This window comes from Amblyomma maculatum, chromosome 6 (assembly GCF_055883805.1).
Source record: "Amblyomma maculatum isolate TAMU_Amacu chromosome 6, ASM5588380v1, whole genome shotgun sequence".
Taxonomy (NCBI): Eukaryota; Metazoa; Arthropoda; class Arachnida; order Ixodida; family Ixodidae; genus Amblyomma; species Amblyomma maculatum.
The window spans coordinates 21349273-21367234 of NC_139349.1; the positions used below are offsets into that span (position 1 = coordinate 21349273).

The 17962-nt window shown below is 43.7% G+C and overlaps 2 protein-coding genes across 3 annotated transcripts in view; one reads left to right on the forward strand and one right to left on the reverse strand.

Annotated features, from left to right (window-relative positions):
- Positions 1 to 17962, forward strand: part of LOC146185226 (acetylcholinesterase-like) — a 332565-nt gene that overhangs the window by 50720 nt on the left and 263883 nt on the right. The window lies entirely within an intron of this gene.
- On the reverse strand, positions 5200 to 13226 carry LOC146185228 (acetylcholinesterase-like). Its single transcript, XM_084605796.1, has 3 exons — positions 11635 to 13226; positions 7692 to 7841; positions 5200 to 5380 (listed from the first exon to the last, which is right to left on the reverse strand). The coding sequence occupies exons 1-3, from the start codon at positions 13224 to 13226 to the stop codon at positions 5200 to 5202; spliced, it is 1923 nt and encodes a 640-aa protein (XP_084461922.1).

Below are 17962 nucleotides of genomic sequence, written 5' to 3' on the forward strand. Positions count from 1 at the left end.
GGTGGGGGGTAGAACTAAGTATCTAACTAGCAACCAATTTCTGTTCTGGCGTATTTTCCAAGAGCTCCAGAGAAAGGTATGTTTACAAAGAATGGGAATGTTTTTAGTGGACACTCTTCAATCACTGGTAGTTTGGTTTTCGTAAAGGGTTGTCCATTGAATCTGTTTTTTTTCCGTTGCAGACAGAAATGATTTTGTAGGGAATTGAATGTAAGAAAATAAAACTAGGTACACTAGTAGACTTCAGTAAAGCAGACTTCTAAACGATCAAATAATGCTGCATTAACTTGAAAGGTAGGTATCCGTGGCTCCTGTCTTATACTGTTTCGCTCGCTTCTAGGCCAGCATAAACAGGCTGTCTGATTTAAGCATACAGTGTGGAGTTCCCAAGGGTAGCCGGCTGGATCCGTACCTTTTTTATGCTGATATTAATGCCACTGTTAATATTGCTTCAGACGTTACGTACGCTCTATATACTGATGATACAATTTGTTTCGTATCTAATTTCATCAGCAGATAATCTAATAAAAACAGGAATTATTGTTCTTCTGTCTAAGGTGGTCCAGACCAAATGGACATCTTGCCAACACAAAAAAAAAAAAAAATCTAAAGCCGCTTTCTTTCGATAATTCAACAATAAAGTAAAGTTATCTAAACCTCATTTGCTTATAATAACACAATAGAAATGTTGATGGCTTTAAATCATTGGGCGTCATGCTTGATGCACATCTCTAAGAGGATGAACACAAAGCACACATTTCAAAGTGAGCGTCACAGTTTGTTGGTGTCCTTTGCAGATGTAGCATGGAATTTCCTCCATATGTAAAGCTGATAATCTGCATACTGTAAAACAGATATTCGGCTCTGATATGTTCAGCGCCTGATGCTCTGAAGAGAACGACAACCATGTTCAACGCGCGTGACGGTCAGGAAAGAAAACGACAACGAAGCTCTCCCTCCGACGCTCGGGCGTGCGCTTACAGAAGTGCAACGACTGATCGCAGAACGCTCCATTCTCCCTTACCGACCTGATTCTTCGAATTCACGATTGTTTCACAAGCTGCAACTTATGCTGAAGAATGCCGCCAGCTTGCCCGGTCCTTCACTTCTTACTCTCAGCAACAGCAGAAAACCACACGAGATCAAACTGCACTTCTTTCTACTTACCGTACAGACTCTTTGGTCTGGCTATGGGTGCCTTCCTCCAGTCCCGGCCTTCCATCCAAACTTCTGAGCAAGTATCAGGGCCCCTACCGTATTGTCAAGCAAACATCCCTCGTCAACTACCTCATCGAACCCCTTACGCCATCCACTGACCACCGTCGCCGCAATGGTGAAATAGTACACAGTAATCGCCTGAAGCCGTACTACGACCCTGCCATCGTCCCATCGCCATAATCCGCCAGGATGGCGTTTTTTCGCCAAGAGGAAGTTGTAAAACAGGTATTCGGATCTGATATGTTCAGCGCCTGATGCTCTGAAGAGAACGACAACCATGTTCAACGCGCGTGACGGTCAGGAAAGAAAACGATTACGAAGCTCTCCCTCCGACGCTCGGGCGTGCGCTTGCAGAAGTGCAACGACTGATCGCAGAACGCTCGACTGTTGACAGCGTAGCGCCCTGTTCAAGGATTCCTATTACAATACTAATATTTCAACGTTATGCTAACTACTGCCATTTGGTCTGGGCAACCATATCAAGCACTTACATTAACAAATTAGTATGCTTCAAGACAAAGCTATTAGATTAATTGCCGAAGTGAGTTACACCGCCCGTACAGCTGAGGTTTTCCTTCGGCACAAGATTATTTTTGCGTAAGCGCTGTATGGTTGTATGTAAGCGGGTTTCGCGCGGGCATGACTTTGTCGGCGCTGTAAAAGAGAAACTAGTTCTTATATAGGAAAAAACAATGGTACCATAGGATAGAACGTCAAGGAAAGGTATGCCATTGACCAAATGGTTGATGTGGTTTGATTAGGTAAATATTAGAGCCAATAACAATAATAATTGGTTCACAGAATAGGAAAGGCGCAATACCTATCACAGTCGTTCTGCAGACACCTTAACCGTGCCGTAAAAGAAGGAAGGAAGAAGGAATGAAAGCGGAAAGAGCGAAAGGGGTGCCGTAGTGGAGGGCTCCGCAGTAATTTCCATCCCCTGGGCTCTTTAACATACACAGACACAGATACACTGCACATGTTTGAAGGTACATGATAAAACGCTTCAGCGTTTCGGCTACGCCACACCATATCTGAACCTAAAGGCAGATGAGAGGAGAAAGATAGACGCGCTCATCAGAAAATGCGTTAAAAAGGCCCTAGGCCTCCCAACATGTACATCGACGGAGCAGCTACTGGCCCTAGGACTGCACAATACGATTTCAGAAATCACGGAAGCGGTTAAAACCTCGCAACTTGAAAGACTCAGCACGACGCGAGTGGGAGGAGCTACGCTAAGTAACCTTGGAATAGCCACAGACAGGGGGCAAAAGAAAAGGGTTGACATTGACAGGAAAATCAGGGCGCACCTAAGAATCCCTCCCCTACCGAAAAACATGCACCCTGAGTTTAATAGGGAAAGGCGACAGAAAAGGGCGGAAGCGATAGAAACAATATATCGGAGCAAACCCCCAAATGAAGTTGCCTACGTAGGTGCGGCAGGAAACAGACACAGTCGATACATGACCATAGCGGCGGTAGACGGGGGAGGCACCCTTATCACGGTGGCTACCATACTAGGGAAAGAAACCGAGATAGCGGAGGAAGCTGCGATAGCGATCGCTTGCGGTGGCACCAAAGCTAGATATATTATTAGCAACAGTAAAACTGTAATCCAGAATTTCAGTAGGGGGAGGGTAAACCCCCTCACCACCAACATTTTAACGCAAGGAGTGATTGATAGGACGATCAACATCATCTGGACCCCGGCGCACGAATCTGTCAGCGGTAACGAGGCGGCCCACAGTGCAGCTCGAGATCTCTACCTCCGAGCTGTACAGGATGGCTCGGCTCAGGCAAAACGCAATAGAGAAGGGCGATTAATCTCGTATCAAGACATTACAGAACACTACAGGCAATGCCGGAGGCGTTTTCCCCCACCAAACACGGCGTTAAATAGAGGCCAGGCAATGGCGTGGAGACGCCTGCAGACTGGAGTATACCCAAACCCAGTACTAAATAAACATATCCGATCGGACTGCGAGGACGATAAATGTAAAAAGTGTGGGGCGAGAGGAACCCTCGACCATATATAATTTGGGAGTGCGCTTACTCCCCAGGCAGGGCGCAAAACGTTAGCAGTAGGAAAGCCTGGGAAACCTTATTGCGAAGCTCGGACCCTGAGCTCCAACTCACCGCCGTCCAACTGGCAGCAGAGGCCGCCAGCGAAACCAAACCGGCCAGCATCTAATGCGACCATCCCGTGCGGCTGGGCCGCTAAGTCCCCTACCCCTTAAATGGGGGTGAGACAGAGCGGCCCAGGCGGTGTGGTCCTTCTCTGTTGGACAATAAAAGTTTTCAACAACAACATCAACATCAATCGAAAATTAATTTGGCCTGCGGGGTTTGCAGGAAAGGAAATGTACAATTTCTATCAGTCGCGGTAGAGGAACTACCGTAGTATTCATATTGAAAAACACAATGTTCCATCGAAAAGAACATCAAGAAAAAATGTGCAAGTGACAAAATAAGTCTGGGTGGGTTAAATTAGGTAATTAATAAAAGGCGATTAGGTAATGTACAAGAGAGAAAGGCCCAGTATCTGTCACTCGCAGAATTCTGCTGACACTTCTCCCGGACAACACGCTTAGGATTACGCTATTTTAGCCTCCTAGGTCGCTCGATATATCACCGCTGGATATTTTAATTTGGGAATACGTCAAGTAAGAATATTTTATGACAGCGCCAGCAAACCTTGAATGCATGAAGCATGCGAAGATGTCAGTTGAAAATATTCTCATAAGATGCTCATTTCTGCTGCGAACTCCATTGAAGACTGCATTATTCTCTGCATTGCAATGGACAGCAAGCAGTTTGAACAATCAATGCGGAAATTATTCTTTGTCATACCAAGTTACAGTTCTTTCGTAAAGTGTCCAAGAATACACAAATTTAGTTCATTCTTAATTTCTATGCAACCAGAAAGTGCTACATACCTGCTGTCAAGGATCACCGGCTATCAGTACTTGAAACACGAGTCGTGTGTGATCCAGCACACGGTAAACGTATCGAGCCAGACTGCGCGAAGCGGCGTAGTGCTATATTTCCAGCGTGTTCCGGATTAAACCTTTTCAACTGCCAAGCCATTCTCGTTCGTTATAGCTGTCAAGCCGATACCGTATTAAGGAAATAAAAACTTGACACGAAAATGCAAAGCATGCCAGTAGTATAACACAAAAACTTGATGTTCCTCCTTTCAAAAAGATAGAAACGAAAATAAAGACCAAAAAGCTCCTTCCAGAGGGACCGGAAAGTTAGAGCGCCAGGTTAGCGCTTATGAGTGTTCCCAAAACCAACGACCGCGTAGATGAAATTAAGCATCATTTTTCTTACGTCGAAGCGACGGAGCAGGTGATAGCGCCTACCGCGTCCAGAGCTAAGCGCCAAGGCTATCCAGCCGGGGAGATTCGCTTCCATGTTTGAAAGTGGGCTCTACATTCAGTACGACACGCAACCACTAGATGGCGCCATACTCCTGGCGCTCCTCGTGCGCTTAGTTTCGCGTTAGATTCCTCGCACTGCAGGGCTCTAGAAAATGAGTTTTTCTTCTCTTCGAAAATTGATAAGGCATCGCCTTATTGACGGCAACAAATTCCCCACAAGGACTGACCACCCAACTACAATAATTAAAAAAGGCAATCAGAGGACATTTGTTAACTACATGAGTAATTAGAGGATTTTTGCTGCACATTTGTCAGTAAGGACAGATAGTTTGTTCCTGCAAATATTTAATTTTCAATGTTGAACGCAATAGCTTCACGAATATTTGAAAGTGGCCGCTGAAATACCCCGGTATAATATCCTTTGCGGTAAATAAGTACGCTTGTTTTCTCGATAAGCTTACCATGTACATAACCGCTTGTTGGATAGCGCAGGTCTGCCTTCAAGCTTCACAGGTACAAAAAAAGGGAATCGGATAGCCCTCAGCAGACATGTAATGACGATGCAAGCTGAAAATGATGTTTATTTAGTGGTAATAACTTAAACTTTAATTAAACCATGGAGTATGAAAAACAGGGGCAGTGTCCATGGAAGCACAACTGATGACGATGATGTAGCTTGCTTTGACCGAGGCCGCTCTTTCTTCGGTGGCTTGTGGCGGTCCGGTTTGACAGGCTTTGTCTTTGGAGACGTTGCGGTTGTTTGTTTTATGTCCGAGCCGCTGCAGAGAAATGCAAAATCAGTTTTTGACCTGTTACATCGACCTAATACTTCTACTAATACGTGCACAGTCTTTCCATGTTTTTGTGGGGTTTCTCATATTGTTCCTTGAACGTATGTTACATGGTTTTACTGCTATGTACTCTTCTTCATCGATGCGGATTTTTATATGCTGAATGAAGTGAGGGTTGTGCCCGCTTGAAAAACCAGGACAAGTGCTCAACTGTGCGTTCATGTCGCCTTTTCACCTTACGCCGTCATCTTGTTGCGTCATAAATTTTTTTTCAACAATATCATTCTTTATGTCGCCTATCGAAATCTATTACCATGCGAGGTCCCACCTGCGGTCTTGTACGATGGGACCTCTCGCTGTATATTCTTGTATATTGTTGTTTTTTTTTTGTTCGACAACAAACTTTCAACTTCAACTTCTTAGGCCCGCGAACATCTAGGCATGCGAACCGGCCCCATCTGTAGCTTTTTATTGTTCCTTTTGTGCTACAACAGTAAAACAGAACAGTGTTTGATAAGCAGGCATTAGTTTCAGAACGGTATGAGCAGCGGCATTTCAAATAAGGTGCAGGTGTTCTTGCAGGAAATTATACCTAGCAATTTATGCACATGAAGATATCAGATTGATATTCAACGTTTTTCGATAGTAATAAAAATAATTATCCAGGAAAATTTATATTTAGATATATACGAATCTATACCAATCGCTTATTTCATATCTATATATTAAGAAGGAAATCATCCAAGTCTTTAGGAATGATTACTATCAGCTTGTTGGGGGTTTGCGCCTTATTTTACTTCGTATCTGAAATTGTAAAGATATTCCCTGAGCGCGTAGTGCCCACTTTTGCTGATTTACAAGGACGGGGCGAATAAAAAGAATCAAGATGGAGGAATAAAATAGGCGTGTAAAACCGCCATCAGAGCTTTCAATAGACAATCAATATATTCGTCGTCAATGGCATTATTTCTGAAGCTGAATCACGCCAGCACTGATCCCTGGTGCTCCACAGCATAATGCTCACCAACTAGAGCGATAGATAAATAAAATAACAGAAAAGGAGGGAGGGGGGGGGGGGTTAGCTAGGTGATGCTCAGTAAGATAACCTATACGTGGGGAGGAAACAAAGAGAAAAAAAGGACAGAGCGACAAGGAAAGGAGTTAGCCCCTAATCTATTTGTATAGTATTACGCTCATCAAATAAATTTTAGAAGCGGTTATTCATAAGTGTCGTTTATTGAGCTGTATATTTTATTATAAAAGGCTCACACTTTGCATCAATATCAGCTTCTCATGACTGTCGGTGTGTCATTTTTAATGGTGTAAATGATTGCTGCAGCGTGGTTTTGTTTTAGACCGTGGATATAGGTAACAAATAGCTCATGCATTTTGATAGTCATGGTGATTTTTGTATTTTATTTTGTTGCGAGCGATTGCGGGCCATTGTCAAGCTTTTCCCGATCATTGTGCAGAACCACCTGGGTAGCACTTGGCTTATTGAAGTTCATTGTAGCCAATTTTGCTGAAATTGTTGGGCGTGTGTGAGATTTGTAGAATGTGCAGGATTATTACTAATAGACATACATAGATAATTTAGACACTTGAACGCGTTTTTTTTTTCACAATATGTATAACTTAAGGAAACAAATCAATAGATATGTTCACACCTCCCCACAGCAGGCTTGTAATGTTTTGCTATTAGTTTTCAAAAATAAACCCTTTGGTTTTACTATGGCAGTCTTAATCGCTCGTCGTAAGCGCACCAAAACGTTTAGGCCTTTCTGTGCATATGGTCTTAAAACACCTCACAATATTTCCCAGTCACCTGGCAATTAGTTTAAAAAACGCAGCCAATCTGGGTTCTGCGACAGTTCTGACTGTTCAGTGCGAGCGTATCAAAAACTTCAGAAGCGAGTTACTATGCATGACAAGATTATGCCATCTCCAGTAACATGTGAATAACAGTACCTCACAATTTTTCCATGTTGTCTAAAAATTAAAATATTGTCTAGAATTTTCATTATTGGGGGACCAATGTAGTATCCAAAGATGTTTAGTGACGAATTCATTACAATTCATCACATATAAACGAATTTATTTGGTTTGTTTCCCTCGTAACATTACTCCGGCGAAAAAAGAAAATCCTCTAGAAGCTGTCAGAAAGAACGATGGTTTCTGAAACAAATTTTTGTGGTTCATGTCTCTAGTTGATGAAACTAGAGGGTGATATACTGAGTGATCTTATCTTTACCGTTTTCCTACGCATGTGCGCCGAAAACAAAAAGAGCTTAATACTTGCCCTGTCACCACAGCATGCTTCCACAACTCGCAGAGTTCTTTCTTCGAAGCTGCGACAACGGAGTAGTTGCGCGGCTTCATCAACAGAAGTTGTCGAGTTTGCGCTGTGTATGCTGGCCAGTGCACATCAGGAGAGGGAATCACTGGGGTCCTGGAGAAAGATAAAGGTTATGGTGAGGTTAGGGACGAAGCAACTGCTGCGGACTCTATGATGATGGTATTTTTTCAAAAACAACGGAAAGAATGTTCAATGAAACTGCATGAAGAGGAGCGTTTAAACATTTGCTCATAGCATACTTTGCAAGAAAACAGTTGCCATAACCAACTACAAGGCTATCTGCGCAGTCATCAAAGAAATTTCCTCTCCTAAAGAGTTATTTTATGTAACCTAGAAAAGTCGTTAACTCGATTGTCGAACTACAATCAATTGCTGACTTAGAAGCATATCCCTGGACGAACCTACTTCACACGTAAATACGCTTCTTCTATGCTGCTACCTTTAGTAACGGAAACCGTCCTATGCCCACTTTCCAGAGAAAAACTGGGATCTGGTGGTATATGTTTAAGGAACATGGGTGCGAGAGCACACACTAGTTATACAAAAGCGCTAGCAGCTGGTAATGTTTGCGTAGTGACGACATTTGTTTTTTATTCATGATCAGCTTTGCAACAATCGCTCCGAATATTTGTTTTTTAGAAACTGCCATCAAAATGGCTGTACTGAATCTTGGTTAGGCATCCAGTTGGCTTCTGCCAAACATTGCCTCTTTCAGAAATATAAATTTCATATGGATTTCGTAGACAACGCAAAGTTAGATGCATTTGGCTGGAGGACATTCCATTCTATGTGCTGGTCACGTGGTACCACTACGAATTCTTTATCGGAGCATTCGAACGCAGAACTGTCAAACTTCACTAAAACTAAAACGTGCTCTTATAGCCCGGTGGCGTAGTATCTATATATCTATATTAGTCATTAAGTGCATTTCAGGCATTAAATGTAAGAAGCGCTATGCATCTGGGGCTTATGTGCCTTTCTCTAGCGCGTTTCCTATGGCTTGCTTTGACTAGAGCTTTCCACGGGGACCTCTGGTCAGCAAATATTTATGCACTTTTTTCCAAAGAGCATCAAGTTCTATTTTCGAATAAGAATGAATGTTGTAGACATTGAAACTAGTTACAAACGCCACGTAGTAATTAACAGCGCGAACACACGAAATACAAAGCTGCACTTGTGCTGTATGTCCGTTCTCTGCTTTGTCTTTCGTGCGCTTCTGCTGTTATTTCTCGCCATGAATAAGAATGAAGCGGAATCTGGTTCTGGGGGGCCAAGCCGTATCGTGATGGTGTCACGTTTAGTTGCTGAACGTTCGCTTTCGTCTTACCGCATCTATGAGCGTAAAACCATTCAAGTTAATGCGGGGCCGAGAAAGAAGTAAAATATTACTTTCCGAACGCTGTAAGGCCGATTTTTTTCAGAAGATCATGCAGCAAAGTTACATTTGTCATACGGCTAGATCCCGCGTCACGCAAATTAGTCTGGTTTGGGGGGTTTAAATACCCAAAGTGACGTTAAACTCCACAGAGACGGTGTAGTGGAGAGCTCTAGAAATTTCGACCACCTGGCATTCATTAAACTGCACGGACATCGCAGAGCCCACGGGCGTCTTGCTTTGCGCCTCCAACTAAATGAGGCCGCCGCGGCCCGGATTCGATCCTGCATTCTTGGGTTCTAACTACTGCACTACCACGGCGAGGTGGTAATCAAGTTACTTCATACCCATTTCTTGCGGTACGTAAATTACAAGAGCACACACGTGCGAGTGCAGGACGCCTGGTTTACAAGCTTGTGCCGATTTTCCCCCAGAGCAATGTGAAAACTGTGTTTAAAGAAAGCAAGGCAAACTTGGAACACAATGCACACGAAAACAACGTATCGCTTATTCAAGCGCAAGAAACTTGTGTAAACACAAAATAGTGCCATTAGTGATAGGAGTTTTTAGATGCCGCAGCTTAGGCTGTTAAAAACGAACGTATTCAGGCCGACAAAAAGTGATAAGATAAATAAGACATCGTTGGCTGCACGCTGCTGTCTAATTCAGAGGTGCGGTAGTATTAACTCCCCCCCCCCCCCCCCCCACACACACACACGCACATACACTTCCTCCACCAGCGCTTTTGCTTTGTACCCAACTTGGTGTTTATAATTAAGGCGGCCTGTGTGACACGCGACCACAGACGGCACCTTTTCGAGCGCGTACCCGGATAATGTTTTCCTTGAACAGTTGGTGAAAGCGGGCGGAGTTATGACGACTTATGCGAGCAACGCTAAAGCTTCTGTATAAGTGCCGGTGAAGGCCACTTCCTTGAAGTCATAGGGCACAGAGAGGAAACCGCATACGTTTAAGAAGCACTAATTGTATTTCACTGCGTCTCTCCGATATGCGTCTGGTAACCGTTTCAGACGCTCATCGCACGTCGCATTCATAAAACAGGGCAGAAAGGAGAGAATCCATGTCAGATATTTGTTGTACATTGAATAGAATGCTCAGAACTCATTTTAGCGCACGTTCTTCATAGGGGTACGCCAGCCCCCGACATGAAACTGTCACAATATTTCGTCTGTCTAGCTTTGCTGGGTAAGTGCGCTACCTTTAAATAGTGTGCAAGCACCTGATTTAGAATAAGGGCAGTTCGCTTAGGTGGTTTATATTGCTTAGCTAACGAATTGTCACCTGGAAACTGGAGCATGACGCGTCTAGAGGAGAAAGTAAACAGACGGGTTAAGCCTGTTGGCCGACATGAAACTAGCTAGGCACTTGATTGTACATTCGGATCGCTTAATTTTACAGACATGCTATATATCATCTAATATTTTATGTTTGGGGTATCATGTACGTAATGCAGCGTTCAATTTAAAAGAAGTCGTTTGCAGCTGATACGTCAAGACACGGATAAGAGGGATTCCATTGCCGCAAACGAATATACGCGAGCTAAAGTGGTAAAAAAAATAAAGCTAAAGTAAAGACTGGGAATGCAAATATATACGTGTCCAGTGAATGCGCGGAAAGTTGGGTTTTTTGGTCTGATTTAATTTTTCAGAATGTTGAAAGACGGGACGCGAGGAGCATTGCTTAATGTTTGCGTGCTTGCTATATTCGAAGCAGCAGAGCTAAAGCCATTTAGTCATTAATTTCTTCCAGCACTGAGCTGTCAGCCACCCTGATCATATGTGCTCGTTATTCTTCTGAAGCATATGCTTGGTTATTTGACAACCACGTCTATATTTGCAGTTTACCCAAACATATTTTTAGAAGAAAACAAAGGGACTGCACACCAAGAAGGGTGATTGTTGAAACATGAACTTATTGCAGTAAAGAACTTATTGCAAAACAGCCTTACGACCACTAAGATAAGTGTATAAAGATACTCTGTTTTATTTTTTTCTTGACTGAGGAGAGCGAGCGAACGTTATGATCAAGGTATATAAATATTCTTTGTTTTACGTTATTGACTACGGATCATTCGTTTACTGCTCGGCTCTCGTACCAGTTGTTCCAGTTCGTTCATCGACGCATGTGTTGAGGAGGGCGACTGGACCGTTAATCATAATATCCATTGTTTTATAACGAACTATATATAGACCGTACGCACAGTATTTGGTTCTTCTCTCGTGTGCACGTCTTTTCTTGTGTTATCTTAGGCGGAAAGACGAATAATCTCGTTTGTAATTCCAAATGGCATTACGCACAGTATTCATGCCTACTGCATTCATTCTGTCCACTTATTAAGTGCTTGGCTAGCGCTGGTTCAACTTGACAATCTGTCCCTTCTGGCGAATATGGAGACAAATCTCAATATTTATACTGGGCTCTTCAATAAATTGATTTCTCTTTCTCAGGCGCAGCCGTTTCTAGCGCAGTGCGAATACTGTATAAACTCACCCATTCCTTACAAATTGGGCGAATGCACTGACGATTTCTTTCATCAGACCATCCTCATCGCTTGTGTAGTCTTGCGTCTGAAGGAACCTTTTTCCCAAGTTTCCAAGAGGATCCGTGTAGCGCCCTTCATCCTTTAGGAAAGGCAGTGAGCCGAGAGTATAAAGCAAGTCCGCCGAGTGCGCCACTCCCATCCAAGGCGGCACGAAGCTGTGCGAAGCCATGTGTGCGAAAGAGTACCTGTACACACGACCACCATTCGATGCTACGCTGTCGGCGAACAGTTGCGCTGGGCAGTCGAAAAACACATCGCCCATGATTGCAGAGGTTATGTCCCTTGCTTGATCGTAGGTTCGAGAAGCGTCGTCTTCCCCGAAATAGATGTCCGCCAGCTGCCGCGCCATTGAGATTGGCATCTCGAACATCCTCGACAAGGCAGCGGTCCCGATTAGCCTGTATTCTTCAGGCTCTGCCTCAGACATTCCGGGGAATGCTTTAAGCAGCAGATTGTAGAACATTGTTCCTTCATTCGTTGTTGTGCCAATTAAAACATCCCGAATTGGGAATTTTTCCCACGTTTTTTCGCTCATGAATGTTTGTGGAAAGAAGTCGTCATTGTCGACAGGAACAAACCACTGTTGAAGAAACCGTGTGGTCTCTAGAGTTCCGAACACTTTCGGAGCTTCTGTTCTTCGTAAGCATGTCATTACTTCGCGTAATTGGTAACGCGCGCTTCCTTTCGTGGCATTGTAGCACTGCAATGCGGTCGCAATGCTATCTAAGCTGGCATTAGGGTTGAAGACCTTGTTCAGTATAAGCGAGAAAGGCGCTCCGCTCATCATTATGGCCCTGTGGAAAAGGCTATTGCTGTAAGGCGACAGCGCGTGCAGAGCTACGGACATGGCACCTGCACTATGTCCCCATAGTGTCACTTGCTCGGGGTCACCTCCGAACCTAGCGATGTTGTTGCGAACCCATTTGAGGGCGAGGTTTTGGTCCCAGAGCCCCATGTTCCCGCCCGCTTCGTCGGGGCCGTGCGCGGCTAGGAATCCGAACATGCTGACTCGGTAATTGAACGTCACGAACAGGATGTCCCGCGTCAGGGCCACGAAGTTAGCCGCATCGTACAGGAATAGTGCCGAATCGCCCCACTGAAAGGCGCCTCCGTGGATGAAAACAACCGTGGGAAGTAGTGTCTCGCGACAGGCATTTTGCTGGCCCTTTGGGCACCCTTTCCTTCCAACCGGTCTCCACACGTTGACGTAGAGGCAGTCCTCTGACGCATCCAGGTAACGGAGCGCCAGCGGTCCGAGCAAGTCGAACGGCAACTGCCAACAGGCGCGCGGCTTTGCCGTCGCGTTGTACGTACCTTCCCACGGTACCACCGGCTTGGCTTTTCGGAAGCGAAGTTCACCGACGGGAGGCTCTCCATACGGTATTCCGAGGAAAGCGTCCACTTCCGTTCCTCCGGCATCGACACGCTTTCCGACGACAACACCTGCGTCGATGCGCACCGCAGGAGCGTCATTCGCTACGGCGCAAAATGGTGCGAGCGCCAGTGCTAAAACGAGAAGGTACTGATTCAAAGCTGGCATCTTAGTTATCTAGACTCACGACTGCAGCTTACTTAGTAGCACAGCAATAACCTGGAGATGGTGCGCTGTGACCCAGCAACCACTTTCCTCGGGACACGTGACCGTTTTAAGCTTTAGCGCCGCCAATAAGGACGGTGTTTCTAGTCGCCTCTTAGCCTTCGACGAAATTTAAGCGGAAGAAAGGGCCAACGCCATTTAGTATACGCCAACACACGTGCCACTTTTCCTCTCGTAATAATTGTATCTCTAATCAAGGCTTTTGGCGTCGTTCGACGCATAACCTTCGACGGGTCCGCGTTATTGCTTCGATGGGCCTTAGCGTGCCACCAGACTGAATGCTAGAACCTAATGTACATACTGGACAGTTAGACGGAGTAGCTCCAGCTGCAAACGAAAACAAAAACTCCTCAATGAATTCTCAATAGTGTTCCTGGTACAGGGCGATTTTTCACTGTCTACTTGAGGTCGCACAACGAAAGGAAACCTGAAAGCGATGCCGTAATTTTACGTCAGGAACTCGATGTTTCCGGGATTGCTGCTTGATTATTCAGGTTCTCCCTCCGGCACACAGTCTGCATCGTCGGAAGGCATTAATTCGTAGCATGTGCCCATATACCGAATTTTCATAGAGTTAAATTTGTAAACCCTTCCCTCATTATACGCACGCATAACAGTTTCGCTCTAGCGCAGCCGCAGAGACAGTAGAGCATTGCCCGTAACAAAGGAACTTCTTAAAAAGTTGACTCTATTTGTACCACGGCAGAAAGCTTGAGCGCTCTAGACAAGTGTAACAGACCTATACTCCTTGTGAGCGCAGGAAAATGTTCAGCAGCGACGGTTTGCTAAATTTCGCAAGCTTAGACCTTTTACACCATTATGTTCACAAAATATATCACACAATATGTCACGGCTAATTAACAGTTGTTTATGAAAAAGTTGTCCATTGATTTTCGAATGCAGTTTTAACTTGTGCCTTCCAGCACAGGAAAAAAAAGATACTTTAGTAGCTAATTTTGCTACGCATTGGTAGCGTGGACCGTTCCAATAAACATGTGCGCATCAATATTTACAATATGTCACAGCCGCTTAATAATAAAAAGGTGTGTCAAGATCGTGGAGCTGAGCCGACACACCTGCGTTCACAATATTAATGATGCCTGATGATATAAATGAGACCTTACAAATGAAGTACATAAAGAAATGTTACCAAGTCGCAGCAAGCACATCGCAAAGTTTCATTTGCTGTCTCCTCATAATAGCGCATTACTTAATTAGCTTCCTTGGAAGCCGTGTTAACGGGCGGACTCTAACGGTGTCTTGTTCCTAAGGTGTTGTAGCGTCAAAAAAAAAAAAAAAAAAAAAAAGCCGATAATGCAGCAATTTGAATTGACTGCACTGTATTTACATTACACAAAATTAGCGCCCGAGTTCCGTTTTGTCTCGATATTGACAGCTAATAGAAAGGTACCCTGAATACTGGCTTTCTTTACTGTCAAGGTAAATAGCTCAGAAATTTAGATTGATTACAGCAAGGCGCGCAGTCTAACCTTGCAGAGGAAGGCAACACAACCGTTTCCTTCTCTGTTAATGCGGGTACGCGTGCGCCTGTCCCTGCACGTACTCCTGCACGTGGCGTTACGCGTATTTCTTTCCGAGACAGCGAACACGTTCCTGCAATGCGTCCTCTGTTGCAGGAGCTCCTGGGCTCTCGGTAAACCGGTTAGAATCAAGAGCCGCTTACTTAATGGATTGCTGCAATGAGTTGTACAGGAAGCCATGCAGAGTCGCCACCTGTGTTTCGGTAGATTAACCTCGTGCGGATATTGCCATGAAGGGCAACTGTACGCCGTGGGATGTCTCTACTTGCGTATGTAATGCGCCTAAAGCATATGTGCATTTTTTTAAGCTGCCGGGGCGAATTCAATGCGATGATGCAATAAATGATAAAACTTCGTGTAGCGATTTTATTTTTTCTGCACCCGGTTGCTGTCACGCTGGTTAATTGGCATGTATCTGCTAGTCGAGTTTCCAATAGGATTCTTACTTCAACCGACATATGTAACTCAGATAGTATGCTCTATATAATCACCTCACTACACCACGTGATGTAGCGCAGCTGGAGTTCTCAGGAAAGAGAAATGGAGAAGGCACCGCCAGAGAAGCCGAAATACACAGTGAATTGGCCTACTGATAGCGTTGCAGCGAGCATCACGGGAGAAAGTTCAAGAATCTGGCGTCGCTGATACATCTTGCCTGTCCTGAGTGTCTCTTCTGAATTTTTCGAAAGTGGAATCAGCTGTGGAGGCCCGGCGTGTCACCCGCTTTCTTCTCACCCTTTTGCAACATATGCTCTTGCTGTACTTGGAGCTAATTTATAAGGCATGCATATATATATCCATATACCAGCTCATAATATACCTATTTTGGTACCTGCATTTCTAACTATGAAATAATAATGGCGGCATATTTAAACTGGAAGAGTATAGTGAAAAATAAACGAAGCTAATGGTCTGGTAGAACTGGTTGGATTTATAGGCAGCTCTTAGGTAGAGGAGAAGGCGCTCCTTGTCTTATAAGCATCTTCCGTTCTTGTACTTTCTTAAGCCTGGAAAGAGCTGTCAGTCACGCTGTTTTCCCTCGAGAGTGAACGCACGGGGCCCATTTTTTTTTTTTTTGCTTTTTCTACCTGCTCCTCCATGACGCAGATGGGAAATGGAGTTATGGCTTTAACTTTGTAATTGAACTTGTTCTCTTACCTTTTCCCGTTTCTTCTGCCCGATGATCTCTGCAAAGAACAAGCTCCTTCATATAGATGCGTCCTATAACATTGCAGTGTATTCACTGCTTCATCGCTTTGACATCTTCAAATATTTAAGTCTCCTAAGAGCAGGAATGACATTAATGAACAACCAACCTGTACTATATAGCACAGTGTCCGTCTGCCTCGCGAAATCTTCACTCATGTATACTCAGTTTTGTTCACGAAGTAATAGTGCAACAGTGTCAAGGCTAGCGTTCTTTTACCATATATTACGCAGTATTACTCCGCCAGTTGCGATATCTTCTCTACATTGTATGTACGGTGGGATAAATAGGTCTGTAATGCATCATCGGTTACGCTAAAAGGCCGACACTGCAGATATGATGTTCCCAGCTTTTGGACATTTTTAATACCCCGCGTGTCGAGAATACGTGGCAATGCCTTCTCGTAGTTTCAAGTGTAAATTGAGCAGTGAAGAAAATGAAACACTCTCGTAGTCTGATGCCTTTGTGGCAAGCTCGTAAAATAAAGTTAGTGAGCAAAACGTGGTGGGGCTCATTTCAGACCTATTATTCTGACAGAAATATTATTCTCCTTTAGGACAGCTTCCTTGATCTGGGCCGGTGTTTCGCATGACGCCTTCGAGCTTCGAAGGCTGTCATCCAACCTGTCGCAAATTGCACTCGCTAACCGGACTGGCCTACAGTTGTTAATAATAATAATAATAATCAATCAATCAATCAATCTTTATTTAATGTGCGCAGGAACAACCATGTGGTCTTTGTGCTGCAGCACAAAAAAAAAATGAAAAAGCACAAACATGTTTACACACACAGAGAGAACACAAAAAAAAGAAATAAATAATACATGAAATGAAACTGAGACGAAAAGTATCACGGAAATTAAGCAAACAATGAGTATCATCACTTATATACACAGTGAGAGAATTTTTTAGCACACCAGGAAATAAAGAAAAAAAAAAGAACGGTAGGTAGAAGAGAAAAAAAAAACAGATGACTGACATTGATTATAGTAATATAGAAATATACATAAAATAAACAACCATTCCAGGCGCAACAAGTGCATGGTACTTAAAACACAGGCTAGAAATACAGAATAATACAATAAAGAAGTAAAATTGAACAAGGGACAGTAAGATTCGAATATAAAGTTTAAAGTTGAAATATAAGCAAGAAACGGATAAAAAGTAGTTCAAGATACAGACAGCATTGAACAGGAGAAAAAGCAAAAAGTGAAGTAAATACAATTTAAGGCTAGAAAGTGGGAGTTATATGTGATAAAGTACTATTTAGAATACAACGCTACGAACATCCAATGTAAATGAACAGAGCGAGTTTTGGAAGATGTCAAGGTGAGGACAAAAAGAGTTAAATAACCACTGCATCCTGTCCAGAGGGGAGTGGGAATGAAGAGGAGAAACCTGAAATGGTCTGAAATGGTCTGAATTCCCTGAAAATGGTCTGAATTCAATAATAATAATAATAATAATAATAATAATAATAATAATAATAATAATAATAATAATAATAATAATAATAATAATAATAATAATAATAATAATAATAATAATAATAATAATAATAATAATAATAATAATAATGTGAGGCAGAAGAACGCACCAGCAAATTCACCTTTTTACTTCAGGTAGGCCGAAGCAGCAGCTACCGACTAGCCACAGCTTAGCAACACTTCGTCTTCTTCGCACGACCCGATGACCGATGATGATTACGCTGAGATGAAGATGAAGGTCACTCACAGTGCTTACAACATTCCCCCTCCCGAACGAAAGCGACCATCCTGGTCGCAAATTAAATCTTAAGGTCGGCGGTTAAAGGGTTTCAAGCGCGACACGTGCACAATCTCGGTGCCGCGACACCGACGATCGCGAACAGGCGATGCAGGTGTGAGGCCAGAAGAAACGACGTTTGATGCGGTCGTAGGTTTTGTGGTACCC